The sequence below is a fragment of the Heterocephalus glaber genome, unplaced genomic scaffold (genome assembly GCF_053883595.1).
Source record: "Heterocephalus glaber isolate CG9 unplaced genomic scaffold, H.glaber_assembly_v1.0 deba00000122, whole genome shotgun sequence".
Lineage (NCBI taxonomy): Eukaryota > Metazoa > Chordata > Mammalia > Rodentia > Bathyergidae > Heterocephalus > Heterocephalus glaber.
In genome coordinates, this window is record NW_028258138.1 from 50,466,514 (window position 1) to 50,481,977 (window position 15,464).

Sequence of the window (15,464 nt, forward strand, 5' to 3'; positions counted from 1 at the left end):
CAGACATGAAAAGCCATATATGCACTAATACAATTGTAGTGGGGGACCTCAACACCCCACTGGCACAAATAGATAGATCAACTAGACTAAAAATAAGTAATGAAATACTAGAACTCAATTAAACTCTTGAACAAATGAACTTAACAGATGTTTACAGAGTCTTCTACCCCACAAAATCAGAATACACATTCTTCTCAGCTGCACATGGGTCATTCTCCAAAATAGACCACATACTCACACATAGAACATGTTTAAGTAAGTACAAAGGAATTGAAGTTATCCCCTGTATATTATCAGACCATAGTGCAATGAAATTGGAGACCCATAGCAAAAGAAAATCAAAAAATTTCATAAACATGTGGAAATTGAACAACACACTTCTGAATAACCAATGGGTCACAGAGGTAATTAAAGAAGAAATCAAACAGTTCCTTCAATTAAATGACAATGACAATACAACATATCAGAATCTATGGGACACAATGAAAGCAGTCTTACGAGGGAAATTCATAGCAGTGAATATGCATATTAGGAAAACAGAACGAGCCCAATTAAACAACCTGATGCTGAACCTCAAGCTTCTAGAAAAAGAAGAGCAGGACAACCCCAAAGCTCATACAAGGGAAGAAATTATAAAGATCAGAGGAGAAATCAATGCAATAGAGACTAAGAGAATGATACAAAAAATCAATGAAGCCAAGAGTTGGTTCTTTGAAAGAATCAACAAAATTGATAAACCTTTAGTCAACCTTGTCAGAAAAAGGAAAGAAAAGGCCCAAATCCATGCAATTAGGAATGAAAAGGGTGAAACTACAACAGACCCAACAGAAATCCAGAGGATCATCAATACCTACTTCCAGAACCTATACGCCAATAAGATGGACAACACAGAAGAAATGGACAGATTCCTAGATACATATGAATTACCAAAGTTGAATGAAGAAGACCTAATAATTCTGAACAACCCAATATCAACCAATGAAACTGAAAATGTAATTAAAAACTTATCACCTAAGAAAAGCCCGGGCCCTGATGGCTTCACTGCTGAGTTCTACAAGACATTTAGAGAGGAACTGCTGCCACTACTGTTGAAACTCTTCAATGAAATTGAAAGGGAAGCAATACTCCCAAATTCATTCCTGGAAGCAAGCATCACCTTCATCCCCAAAGCAGAGAAAGACCCAACTGAAAAAGAGAACTATAGGCCAATCTCACTAATGAACATAGATGCAAAAATCCTTAATAAGGTACTGGCAAACAGAATGCAGAAGATCATCAAGAAGATCATACACCCTGATCAAGTGGGATTCATCCCAGGGATGTAGGGATGGTTCAACATACGAAAATCAATTAATGTAATACACTATATCAATAGAGCCAAGGACAAAAACCATATCATTATCTCCATAGACGTAGAAAAAGCATTTGACAAAATCCAACATGCATTTATGATAAAAACCCTACAAAAAGTTGGAAGAGATGGTCTCTACCTCAAACTGATAGAAGCCATCTATGAAAAACAAACAGCCAATATCATACTAAATGGTCAAAAACTGAAATCCTTCACACTCAAATCAGGAACAAGACAAGGATGTCCACTATCACCACTCTTGTTCAATACAGTTCTGGAAACATTAGCCAAAGCAATTAGACAAGAGAAAGAAATAAAAGGAATAAAGATAGAAAATGAAGAAGTCAAATTGTCATTATTTGCAGATGACATGATACTCTATATAGAAGACCCCAAGAACTCCACCAAAAGTCTTCTAGACTTAATAACCAAATTCAGTCAAGTAGCTGGTTACAAGGTCAGCACACAAAAATCAATAGCTTTCCTCTACACCAATGACAGACTCACTGAGAGAGAAATAGGGCAAATAATTCCTTTCACAATAGCATCCAAAAAACTGAAATACCTAGGAATCCACCTAATGAAAGAAATCAAAGACCTCTTCTCTGAAAACTATGGCACTCTGAAAAGAGAGATTGAAGATGATATCAGAAAATGGAAAGACATCCCCTGCTCCTGGGTAGGAAGGATTAATATAGTGAAAATGGCCATACTTCCAAAACTGCTATATAGATTTAATGCAATTCCAATTGAGATCCCAGCAGCATAATTCATAGACCTCGAGAGAAAAATCCAAAAATTCATTTGGAGCAAGAAGAGACCCAGAATAGCAAAAGCAATTCTAGGTAACAGAGACATGGCAGGGCGTATCACAATCCACAACCTGCAACTCTACTACAAAGCTACTGTGATAAACACAGCATGGTACTGGCAAAGAAACAGACCGGAGGACCAGTGGAACAGATTAGAAGATGCAGAAACAATGCCAGACACACTCAGCCATCTCATCTTTGACAAAGGAGCCAAACACCCTCACTGGAGGAAAGATAGCCTCTTTAATAAACGGTGCTGGAAAAATCGGGCTTCAACTTGCCAAAGATTAAAACTAGACCTATATCTCTCACCATGCACTAAACTAAAATCAAAATGGATTAAAGATCTAAATATGAAAATAGAAACTCTGAACCAGTTGGAACAGAGGTTAGGTAGAACCCGTGAAGGCATCGGTGTAGGAAAAGATTTTAGGAACAAAACCTCAGTTGCCCATCAACTAGCACAAACAATCAACAAGTGGGATCTCTTCTTATTAAAAGGCTTCTGCACAGCAAGAGAAACCACCAGCAGTGTGAAGAGACAACCCACAATGTGGGAAACAATCTTCACCTGCTCTTCCTCAGACAAAGGTCTACTATCTCGAATCTATAAAGAACTTAAAAAGATCAGACCTCCCAAATTTAAAGAGTCAATCCAAAAATGGGCATCTGAAATGAACAGACACTTCTCAGACAAAGAAGTAGAAATAGCAAAGAAATACATGAAAAAATGTTCAACGTCACTGGTCATTTGAGAGATGCAAATGAAAACAATGCTGAGATTCCACTTCACTCCAGAAAGAATGGCTGCTAGCATGAAATCAACCAATAACAAATGCTGGCGGGGCTGTGGGGAAAGAGGAACCCTGCTCCACTGCTGGTGGGAGTGTAGACTGGTGCAAGCACTGTGGAAATCAGTATGGAGATACCTCAAAGAACTAGGACTGGAAGTCCCATTTGACCCCACTATTCCACTGCTGGGGATCTTCCCAAAGAATTAAAAGAATCATACCACAGTGATATATGTGCACCCTTGTTAATAGCAGCACAGTTTGTAATAGCTAAAACTTGGAAACAGCCCAAATACCCATCAACTGGAGACTGGATAAAGAAAATGTGTTGTTTTGATAAAATGGAGTACTACTCAGCCATAAAAAATGAGAAATTAGAGACATTTATAGCTAAGTGGGTGCACATTGAGGCGATACTCTTAAGTGAAATAAATAGGACACACATGTGTAAGTACCAAATAGTTTCTCTGGTGTGAGAAATTGAAAGTGTAAATAAGGACTAAATGTATAATATGTCATGTGAAATAGGAAGAAAAGGGGCAAAGGGGAAGGAAGTGGGAGGGCTAGGGGAAAGGATAGAAGGGAATGGGATTAATATGAGAAAATGGAAAAATAGGAACAAAATCTTTATAAATAGGGATGACTGGAGGGGTTGAAGGGAGGGCTGGGCAAGGGTGAAAAATAAGAACCAAGAGAGACTATGTAAAGGTGCAAATTTCCAATGATGAATGTCATTATATTGTATACCTAAAATGTACCAATGATTAGAATGAATAATCGATAATATAAAATAGGAAGAAAAGGTCCAAAGGGGTAGGGGTAGTGGGAGGGGCAGGGGAAAGGAAAAATGCTGAGAAATGGAAAAAATGGAACTAAAGTCTTTGTAAATAGGGAAGCATGGAGGTTGTGAAGGGAGGGCTAGGAATGGGGAAAAAATAAGAACCAAGATGCATTATGTAAAGGTACAATTCCCAATGAGAAATGTAATTGTGTTGTATACCTACAATGTACCAATAAAAGAATTTAATACAAAAGAAAAAGAAATTTAGTTTGCTGTTCATGAGTCAATAGATTTTTAAGTGGTTGAAAAGAATCAAAACAATAATTTTGATGATGTGAAAATATATGAAATCCAAACTTCAGTGTACATCAGTAAAGTTTTACTGGAACATAGCAGTGTGCTTTCATTTACAATGTATTGTCTGTATCTATTTTCACCTAATAAAACCGAGCAGTTGCAGCAGACATTACATGAACTCAAAATTTAAAACATTTACCATTGATCTTTAACAGAAAACATCTGCCAACCCCCTTATCTGTAAGGAAATGGATAGTGATATTGGAAGCAATTGAAGAATTGAGTCATGTTCACCTAAACCTCAGGCTTCTATAGTTTCTAAACTACCTCCTGACAATACAGAGGCTACCAGAAAGTACTTTACCTGCCATCTTCTTTAGGGGACCTGGAAGTAAACATGGAAATTATTAATCAGCATTTAAGACAGTTATAAATGTCACAGCATTCCTGAAAGTACAAGTTATTTATATATTTCTTCTGATTTTCTTTGAAATACCTTCTGAAATGAAAATGCTTCATAGTATCAGACACTAGCAAAGTTCTGTTCTTTGAAGAAAATGAATGAAAGTGAAGAAAACACCCTACTTTAAAGTCAAAGGTTTTTACAGTCGCTTAAACTTCTGCTTAAAAATATTTTAAAATAATTAATATGACATTTCTTTGTGAATAATTTTTTGAAGTGCTGAAGATTGAACCCAGGATCTTTGCACTGAGCTACTTCCCCAGGCCTTTTTTATTTTTTATTTGTAGAGAAGGTCTCCCTAAGTCACTAAGTATCCCAGGCTAGTCTCAGACATGGCAACCCTCCCGCCTCAGCCTTCCAGAGACCGGGGATTACAAGCATGCACCACCTCCCTTGGCTATAATTAAATTTGTTTTTGGTAGATCAGCAGAGGACTTCAATTATTGACATTAAAATTGGAAACCTTTTTGAAGATGCATATGTAATAGTATTAAAATAAATGAAAAATTCAGATTTATAGATCCACACTAAAATAAGACATTGAGAAATTTAAAAGAAGTTTACGTACATCCCTTCTACTTTTATACCATCAACAATAATTAGGCATATGGCCAAACCTATGAAAAGAGAGGTTATGAAAAATAGTTCCTAGCTATGCCATCATGGGTCTAATTTAAATGTCTGATTGTGGAAGAAAGGAAAAATGTAATTTGGATGTATTTTAATTCTGCCATGAAGAACAATCAGTTCAGATTGATTTGTGTTTTTAAAACTAAGACCAAACATACTGTTGACCGCTATATCTATGGATATCCTTTCTTCCAGAGGAAATAAATAAGCATAGTGGAAATCAGTAGAAACACACCCTTTTTAAAAGAATCTGAACTAATTATGATGTATGACAAGATACTGAAAGAAGAAACAACAAAGTGTGCTCCTAACATAAATAGTGACATAATAACCTAAGTATCTCTTCCTCAAGCAGTATCTTGCCAGGAACCTTTAGACTTTCATAAACTTGATGCAAAAGAAAATACAAATATTCTCAAAGAAAAGAGATTGCCTAAATATGTACATGGTTGTATTTCCATGGACTGTCTCTGCAGATATAAAAAGCTGGGAACAGTAGTCGTTTATCAAAAGGAGTACTGGTTTTATTTTCACTATGCACCTTTTTATTTTCTTTTTAATTTGTATGTTATATATTTATATTGCATCTAAGAAAACAGTAAAATTCATTTCCTTTATTAACAAAAAAGTGCCAGGCACGGTGGTGCATGTCTGCAACCCCAGAGCTCGGGAAACTGAGGCAGGAGGACCACACAAATTCAAGGCTAGCCTGGGCTACCTAGTGAGTTCAAGTCCAGTCTAAACTACATAGCAAGACCCTGTCTCAAAAAAAAAACAAAACGTGTATACCTCTGAACCAGCAATTATGATTCCAGAAATTTATTCGAAAGATATAACAGTATATCTTTATAGTTAAAAAAGAGAAATATAAATATTCAATAATAGAATGGAATTAATTATACACATATACTATGGAAAATAATGCAGATTCAAGAAAGAAAAGCTGATTAAAATCAAAACAAAAATTATAACTAGTAATCATATTAAAGTACTATTAAATAAGTACAATCTTTTGGCATGATTCCACAATTTGATTTCAATAAAGATTAAAATATTTTTTGAGGAAGAGAAAAACAGACTATAAGACTGAAAATGGAATGGCATGAAATTACGCTTAAATCACATATGAATGCAAAAAAAACACAAAGAAAGGACTAGCAGATGTTATGCAGTGAGATATTAAGAGTAGGTAAAGGTCAGACTAACCTATATTTTACTGCAAAGCCTTTAGTATTTATTCATTTTTTAAATTAATTTCATTGGTACATTTTAGGTATACAATATAATGACAGTCATCATTGGAAATTTGTACCTTTACATAATCTATCTTGGTTCTTATTTCTTCACCAATCACCTGCCCTCCCTTCAACTCCTCCACCCCTCCCTATTTACAAAGACTTTGTTTCCATTTTTTTATTTTCTCATATTAATTCCTTTCTCTTCTTTCCTTTCCCCAATCCCTCCCACTTCCCCTTCTCCTTTGGGCCTTTTTAGTATTTATTCATTTTATGTAACAGACATCAAAACAGAACTTTCTGTGTTCTGGAAAGTAGGTTAAGAATTTTACAAAAATTAATTCACTTAATCCTCATTAAGATTCATTAAACTCTGTCCTCAAGTTACATGTAATGAAACTAAGGAACAAAAAAACTAAATCATTTCCCCAAAATATTTCACAAGCATTTTTAATAACACAGGCTTAATAGTTAAATTATTTTTTATACAAATGCAAAGTTAGGATTTACTAATATAACCCAAACCACCCAGCCAGAAGTGCAAAGGCAGGATTCGAACCCAGGCAGATTGGCTCCAAAGTCTTTGTTGGCTTTCACATGCTGTCAAATGAGAGAGGTCTTCAAAGGCTTCACATGCTCATCTAAGTTTAGTCACAGGTAAGGGTAGCAATCTCTAAAACCTGATCATGGTGTGAGAGCGGGTAAGTCATACAAGACATTTCTTTACTAAGCCTGTACTATTGAGTAAGTGCCCTTTGGTAAATTATTTAAATTTTCTGTGTTCTGGTTTCCTTATGAGAAAAAAATCAGTATATATAGCCTGCTGTGCAATAAATGTTACATAAGTAGTTATTGTTATTTCTGATAAACTGAGACCTTTTGACAAAGAACATGCCAAAGTTGAAACGACGAATGACACTGTTAATTATGCTGTAAATTGCACAGTACCCCGGTCTATGCTTCCTTAGAGCCAACAGGTGGGCCATAGCTATCATCCACATGGTTCAAAACTCACATGACTGGGTCTAGCAGGAAAGTTAAAAGCAAGAGCTATGGTACCAGCTACTTTGTTTCAAAATCCCTCTTCCATCTCCAATAGACAAACTCTTTGACTGTATAATGTTTCATCCCTTTAAATCTGTTTCTTCCTCTATGGAATGATTAAAAATATCTGTGGACAGTTGAAGATTAAATGAGTTCAAGAATGTGAAGTTCTCAGTACAAAGTACTCGTTTAATAAATACTCCCAAGTATTATGGTATGAGTCTTAAACAGCAAAGAAATGCCCTTAAAAGAAGTTTGATAAAAGAACATTGATAAACTTTAGGAGAATGCCAAGGCCACATCCAATCTGACCAATCTAATCACATCAGTGCCAAAAAAGAGCTGTGTAACTTGTCAACTGTAAGCTAAGGACTCAAATTCCCAAATTTTTACTCTGGCTCAACTACTGTCTCCTTGAATATATTATTTTGCCTTTTTCTAACTCTGTTTCCTCACCTTAAAAAACAGCACCAAGAATAGCAGTTTACCAGAAATAGCATTAAAGTACAGCATTCAAATCATTTTTGCTAGAGTATATATGATAAACATAAAAGATTTTCATTTACAAAGAGTACTATTGAGCACATGTATTTTTAAAGTAAATCCATTTACCTAAATTCAAGAATATGAATATCCTTGTAGCCTGGTAACCCAGTAAATGCCTTTTCAACCTGTTAAAAATAAAAATAAAAATTACAACTATATAGAAATGTGGAGACCTACTGTATATATAAAACTCTTATAAGATTAGAAGACAAAATCTACTACTTACAATTATTTGAAGATACATATGGGTCCAGCAATGAAAAAAGTGTTTTTCAGCAATTACAGTGTTAGAAAATAACATTTGTCATAACACTGCCACATTTTTCTTACTCATTTGTCCTTTAAGGTTTTAATGTACTTCCATATTAATTTTCCCCAAATTATAAAAAGCATAATCTTATTGGCAAAACACTCTTTCATCTCTTATGTGATGAAATATGAAAAATTATTAATTTCAAAAAAGCTATTATAGCACTTTTAAATGTTATTGTTTGGATTAAAAATCTGGCCCCAGTCAATATACAATGACAAAGAGTCTAGTGTCTGTTTTCCATAAATGCGAAACTGTCTGATGACATCTGTTTCTTGTTCCTACAACATGAAAGAAGTATGAACACACTAAGCATTTGAAAGAAATGTTCAAGCCTGGAATATGCTCCAGGATAGACGCCTTGTAGACTGGCTGTGCCAAAGCAGTGGCTAGGTAATTTCCATCAAAAGATGAGTTTGTGAACATTACATCCACAAAAGCATTACATCCACAGTTTTTAATACTTATTCTTTAAAATTCAGCCATGTAATTCCATATGAGCTTAGTGACTGGAGGAATAAAAAAGAATGCTAGACTAGAGATCTAAAAATAATCATATAATATGCAAATATATTTTAATAAAACTGGGCATTTAATTCATAACATTTCAGAAGGTGGCTTATGAGATGGGTTGCTATGTGGCCAAGACCACAATAATGGAAATTAGTTTAATGGACTTTGGGGGCATCTCTGGGTTTCTGTTTTTAAGTCATTAAATAACTAGACAAGTGAAATTTTTTAAAATTTTGATTTATTGAACATCTTCAGGTCTTAAGAATAAAGAATTCAAACAGGATACTTTTTTACTTTGTTTTACTCTTTGCAAGGAAAGAATAAATTCTTATAAGATGGAGATAGAGGTGGAATTTGTAGGACAAGGAATCAGAAGCCTCTGGTATTGAGTGACTATTATGTCTGGTGCTTTGCATTATTACTTCTAATCCCTGAAATATTCCCAAGACATATATATTACCCTGGCTTTATAATGAGAAAACTGAGACACTAAGATATCAAATAACTTGGCCAGGAGCATACTTTTTGTGACTGAATCAGAATTTAACTTGAGATTCCTCTAATACTCAAGCCATATTTCTCCCACTGATTTACATTGCCTTCTCCCCTTCCTATTGCCTCCTGATAAATGTTTTATAATTAGGATCAAGACAGCAAAAACTGAAATTCACCACATTTCCCTGAATTAAAACTAAAGGAACTATAGAGGGTATAAAGGAAGGAACACTTAGAAAGGCAAAAAGAAACTTGATTTTTACATTCTATTCCTAGAGAGGCTGAAATAATCCTGAACAAGTTATTTGGCCTGCTGAACCACATCTGTAAAATGAAGATGCTTATCCCCAGGACTCAAGTGAGCAAGCAGACAGAAAGCAGTCTGTGGAAGCACTACGGGCTTGCTTAAAAGCACTACGCAGGGACACTACATTGATGCTATAACTGTCTTCCCCCCTCCCAAGTTTATCACACTGTCCTTCCCTCCAACATCATACTTGGTATTGTCATGCTCCCTCTTCCTCTTACCTTTATCCTCATTTTAAAAAAGAATAAAAGTTTCTGAACCTCATCTTCTCCAAATAGGTTTTCTTTTTTCCCTGTGTGTCTTCCAGTGCTACCTAGGATGCAATACTAAGGGCACAAGCTGTGTGACTATTCAATGAAAGGAAAGAGCTGGAAGCAAGGTGCCCTTCAGTTTTCAGTAAGCACAGTGACAAGATCCTTCAGAGACAGAACTCCTGCCTCTGCTGTTCCACATGAAAAGTAGCTATTGAGAGACATTTTACTCAAGGCAAGAAGGGGATATATGGTACAGATAAAGGCCAGAGAAGGAGATATCTTCATGGTAGGCGCCCAGACTTTTCATCACCATCAAATCACATTACCCTCTCTCATTAAGTCTCAACTAAAGATGGTTTTCAGAGTGTTTACTAGACTTTCTCTAAAGCTGTAGTCATTTCACACAATTGTTTACTCAAACACTAAGACTTATTAAGTGTTCCTTAATCCAAGGGCAAAAAGAACCAGACAGCCAACCTAAGACGCTATCTGATGCCACGTGGTCACTGGCCTGGCTGACATTTCTTCCACATACCATACAACCTTGCAACTTAGTCACCTGGCTAGGAAAATGAATTGTCTGGCTGACACTCTCCATGTCTTATGACTGCAATAATCCTGTTTGGTTAAGAAATGCATATTTTTATTTCCCATCTGGACACAGTGTCTGGGGAAAGAAATTAATTCAAGTTAATGGAATTGAAAACTTTGGCAAACAAGAACTTAATCAAGAGGGAATGGAAAAGAAACAGGAAAGAATGATGTGCCCTGTCATCAGGTAGAGGGGGTGGATGGACATTCAGTGCCTACCAAACAAAGACAAAGACACAGGGTCTCGGGAATGGGTCATTCTTAACTGAAAGAAACTTGAGTTTGAGTCTCATGCAGAATTCTTTCAGAAAATAAAGTTATGGTATGGTTGAATTCACAGTTATTTAAAGAAATATCTTTTTAAAAATACCTCTTATCAAGCAGCAAAGATAGGCAAGAGATCTATTTTTACTGGATGTCTATTTTTGCTTCCAAACTTTGTAGTCTATATTACCTATGTGGTAACTACTCAAAATTTTTAACAAAAAGGAATAGTAAAGATGAATTTAAAAATTAAATTTAATGTTTACTCAAGAAAAACAATACACTATTCATAATTTCTCAGAGATACTCATTTTTCCAACCACTGTCAAGTCAAAACCGTTCAGTGGAACTCAGTCTTCCTCATCTGTGCAGCATAAGTTGGAAAGAGCACTTATTTGTTAGTAGATAGCAATATTGTATTTCTAGGGAAGAATTTACCTGTCTCTCTGTGAACTTTTCACAGAGCTTTCTGAAGAAACAACCAAGTCACTACCCCAAGAACCAAGTAGATGGACGGCTTGAATCCTAAGTGTTCCTTTAAGTAGTGTTGTGGATAAGGGAAACTTACATCCCTAGCCATCTGTCTTGTTCATTAAAACAAACAAACAAAAACCACCCACCTCTGAAATAAACTCTTCTACAAGATGCTTGTGGTGGGAGCTGGCAGGATCCTGTAGCTCTTCCCTATATTCCTTCCCCAAAAGGTGGATACTGAATTCTGCAATCTGTTCAGCTGCTGGTTTTGCGGGCTCTTCTATAACATTCACAATTTCATTGCTAATCTGGATTATTAGAAAAGAACAGTGTCAGTGTTTATTTGTTCACAACAAATACTTATAAGCTGCCTACAAAGTTCCAGACACTGTGCCAGAGGTCATTTCTGACAATGAATTTTTATGTAGTATTTGACTCTGAAACAAATTAGACAGAATTTAAGATATTAAAGTTATTAATATTAAAATTATTGTGCATTTCTACATTCCTTTGAACACGCACTGACCAGTTCAAGGCAAGATAAATAATTTCCCATAGGAAATCATCAAAGTAAGTTTTAAAAGAGTTGACTATTATGTAATTACCATTTAAAAATAGTCTAGGAGAGCAGTTCTCCAATTTTGGTCCTAGAGCCCTCTTAAAAATAAATAAGCAAAGGGCCGGGGATTTAGCTCAGTGGTTCTAGTGCCTGCCTCTCAAGCGCAAGGTCCTGAGTTCAATTCCCAGTACCAATAAATAAATAAATAAGCAAGTCAAAGGAGTATGGTTTACATAGATTACACCTATAAATATTTACCAAACAAAATTTAAATGTGCTATGTACATGTACCAACTTCCCACAAGGAATGTAGCTAAGTGTGGTGGCTCCCATCTGTAATTCCACACTCCGAAGGCTGAGGCAGGAGGATTGCTGAGAGTTCGAGGTCAGCCTGGGCTACACAGTGAGTTCAAGGCCAGCCTGAACCACATAGTGAGACTATGTCTCAAAAAAAGGCGGGAATATAAACATTAGATACTACACACATGTACTAAGAAACTATAAAACTGGAAACAAATTACAAGAGAGAACTGAAAAATATTTATTCATTTTTAATTCAGTAAGTTTATTGATACATTTTAGAAATATATAATGATCACATTCATCATAGAGTTTATACCTGTACATGATATATCTTGATTCTTTTTTCCCCATTCCTTCCCCTCCCTTCAACCCTTCTTCTCCTCCTTATTTACAAAAGCTTTGTTTCCATCCATTCCTTCTTTTTTTTTCTTTTTCTTTCCTTTTCCACTCCCCCCGACCCTGTTCTCCTTCCCATTTGAACATTTTCTTCCTATTTCACAATATCTATTATAGATTTTGGTCCTTATGTATACTTTTGCTTTCTCACACCAGAGAAACAATGTGATATTTATTACATGTGTGTCTGATTTATTTCACTTAAGAGTGTGGTCTCAAGTGCATCCATTTACCTAGAAATATCTCAAGTTTCTCCTTCTTTATGGCTGAGTAGTTCTACATTGTATTTTTTTTAAAACACCACATCTTCTTTATCCATTCACTGGTTGATGGGCATTTGGGCTGTTTCCAGCTGTTGCAAACCGAGCTGTTATAAACATGGGTGTACATATGGTATGATGCTTTTCATTCTTTCAAGAAGATACCAAGAAGGGGAACAGCTGGGTCAAATGGGACCTCTAGTCCTACTTCTTTGAGTAATCTCCATACTGATTTCCACAGTGGTTGCACCAGTCTACACTCTGACCGACCATGCAGAAGGGTTCCTTTTTCTTTCTTTTTTCTTTTTTTTGTGGTATCGGGGATTGAACTCAGGTCCTTGCGCTTGTGCAGCAGGCAGTGAAACCACTGAGCTAAATCCCCGGCCCAAGGGTTCCTTTTTCTTCACTCTCTCACTAGTATTTGTTATTGGTTGATTTCTTGATGATAGACATTCTTTCTGGAATGAAGTGGAATCTCAGCATTGTTTTAATTTGCATGTCTCAAATGACCAGTGATGTTGAACATTTGTTGGGAGCATACCTTCACATAAAACAAAAAGAAAGGGAGCTATGTCGGGAGCAATGCTACATAATTTTAGGGAAAAATCATTTGGTTAGCTTAGTTCTGCCTACAGCCCAGCTATGGAATTCTGAGACACAGTTCCATTTTGGCCTCCGGTCACAACTGAGACCTCAATGATCCAGTGATGCTGTGATTCTCCAGGACAAGAAACATCCTGGAAGCTGAAAACATCCTGGGAGGAACAAACATCTACTCAGGTCCTCCTTGTTCTTGGATTGTTACATCTTATTTACGCAGGATGTACTGAACCCTCTGCAAGTCATTTCTTTCTCCCCATGTACTGAATATTGAATAAAAGGTGCGGTAAGCTGGGGGCTTTTGTCTTTGCTGCCCAGAGCAGCACTGATCAGACCTAAAACTCAGCTTCTTTTCAGTCTCATTTTTCCTGTAATTCGCCGTGTGCTGCCGTGCCTTGCAGGAGACTAGGACTTACTACAGAGGTTCTGGTAACGTCCCCTTCCCCCGTTCCCTAAAAACATTCTTTCATATATTACTTTGCTGTTTGCATTTCTTCATCTGAGAAGTGTCTATTCATTTCAGATGCACATTTTTGGATTGGGTCTTTAAATTTGTGGGTATGATTTTTTTGAGTTCTTTATATATTCTAGATATTAGTCCTTTGTCAGAGAACAGCTAGAAAAACCTTTTTCCCACTCTGTGGGTTGTCTCTTCACTCTGTTGATGGTTTCTTTTGCTGTGCAAAGGCTTTTTAATAAGATGAGATATCAGTTATTGATTCTTTATATTTCCCAAGGATTTTGTTCATAAAGCATTTGCCTACACCTATGTCTGTGAGAGTTCTACCTATTCTCTTCCAGTAGATTCAGTGTTTCTGTCTTAATATTTAGATTTATGATCCATTTTGATTTTAGTTTAGTGCATGGTGTGAGACATGAGTCTAGTTTTAGTCTTCAGCATGTGGAAAGCCAGTTTTTCCAGCACCGTTTATTAAAGAAACTTTTTTCCAGTGAAGGTCTTTGGCCCCTTTGTCAAAGATAAGATGGCTGAGTATGTTTGGAGTTTTTTCTGCATCTTCTAATCTGCTTCATTGATCCTTGGATCTAATTTTTTGCCGGTACCATGCTGTTTTTATTACTGTAGCTTTGTAATAGAATTTTAAGTCAGGGATTGTGATGCCCCCTGCCTTGCCTGCACTGCCCAGAATTGGTTTTGGTATCCTCTTCTGGTTCCAAATAAATTTTAGGATTGTTTTCTAATTCTGTGAGGTATGCTATTGGTATTCAATCTGTATAACAATTTGGGGAGTATGGCCATTTTCACTATGTTGTTTCTCCTACCCAAGAGCCAGGGATATCTTTCCATTTTCTGATATCCTCTTTGATTTCCTTTTTCAGAGTACTGTAGTTTTCAAAATAAAAATCTTTTACTTCTTTTGTTAGATTGATTCCTAAGTATTTCATTTTTTTCAATGTTATTATGAAAGGTGTGGTTTTCTTAATTTCTTTCTCTGTGAGTTTGTTATTTGTGTGCAGGAATGCTATGGATTTTTGAGTGCTGATTTTGTATCCAGCTATGACTAAATTTGGTTATTAAATCTAGAAGTCTTTTGGTGGGGCTTGGGGTCTTCTATGTAGACTATCATGTCATCAGCAAATAATGATAATTTAACTTCTACCTTTCCTATCTTTATTCCTTTTCTTTCTCTGTCTAGTTGCTGTGGCTAATGTTTCCAGAACTATTTTGAATAGAGTGGTGACAGTGGACATCCTTGTTCCTGATTTTAGAGAGAAAGCTTTCAGTTTTTGACCATTTAGTATGATCTTGGCTGTTGGTTTGTCATAGATGGCTTTTATCAGACTGAGATAAAGACCATCTATTCCAATTTTCTGTAGGTTTTATCAAGAATGAGTGTTGGAGTTTGTCAAATGCTTTTTCTGAATCTATTGAAATTATTTTTGTGATTTTTGTCCTCGTCTCTGTTAATATGGTGTTCTACAAGGCTATGTAAACTGTAAGCAGCCCCATCCCTCGGTCCCAATGGTAAATGGCTTAGAAATTACCGTTTTTCATCAGTGGTTGAAAGAGGAACCTTTATTTTTAATATATTGAAGTTAATTTTCTCAGTCTGGATTGGTGCTTAGACTGCACAATCTCATCTAGTTCACCCATGGAATTCTAACCATATCACTACAGGAGCCGGTCGAAATGAATCTTCATACTTTTGAATAAGATTTTTAATGTTCT

The 15,464-nt window shown here is 36.0% G+C and overlaps 1 protein-coding gene across 8 annotated transcripts in view; it reads right to left on the reverse strand.

The window, feature by feature from the left end:
• Impg2 (interphotoreceptor matrix proteoglycan 2) overlaps nucleotides 1-15,464 on the reverse strand; it is a 240,980-nt gene that overhangs the window by 161,925 nt on the left and 63,591 nt on the right. For 5 of the 8 annotated variants that reach the window (XR_015452507.1, XR_015452506.1, XM_087214533.1 and 2 more), the window contains exons 7-9: nucleotides 11,305-11,466; nucleotides 8,017-8,075; nucleotides 4,397-4,417 (exon numbers count right to left, since the gene is read on the reverse strand). Coding sequence is in view for 6 of the 8 variants with exons in the window: in XM_087214533.1 (XP_087070659.1) it covers nucleotides 4,397-4,417; nucleotides 8,017-8,075; nucleotides 11,305-11,466 (242 nt within the window). In the remaining 2 variants the exon portion in view is untranslated. The remainder of the gene's footprint in view (nucleotides 1-4,396; nucleotides 4,418-8,016; nucleotides 8,076-11,304; nucleotides 11,467-15,464) is intronic. The other 3 variants (XM_087214537.1, XM_087214529.1, XM_087214545.1) reach the window with 3 other exon arrangements.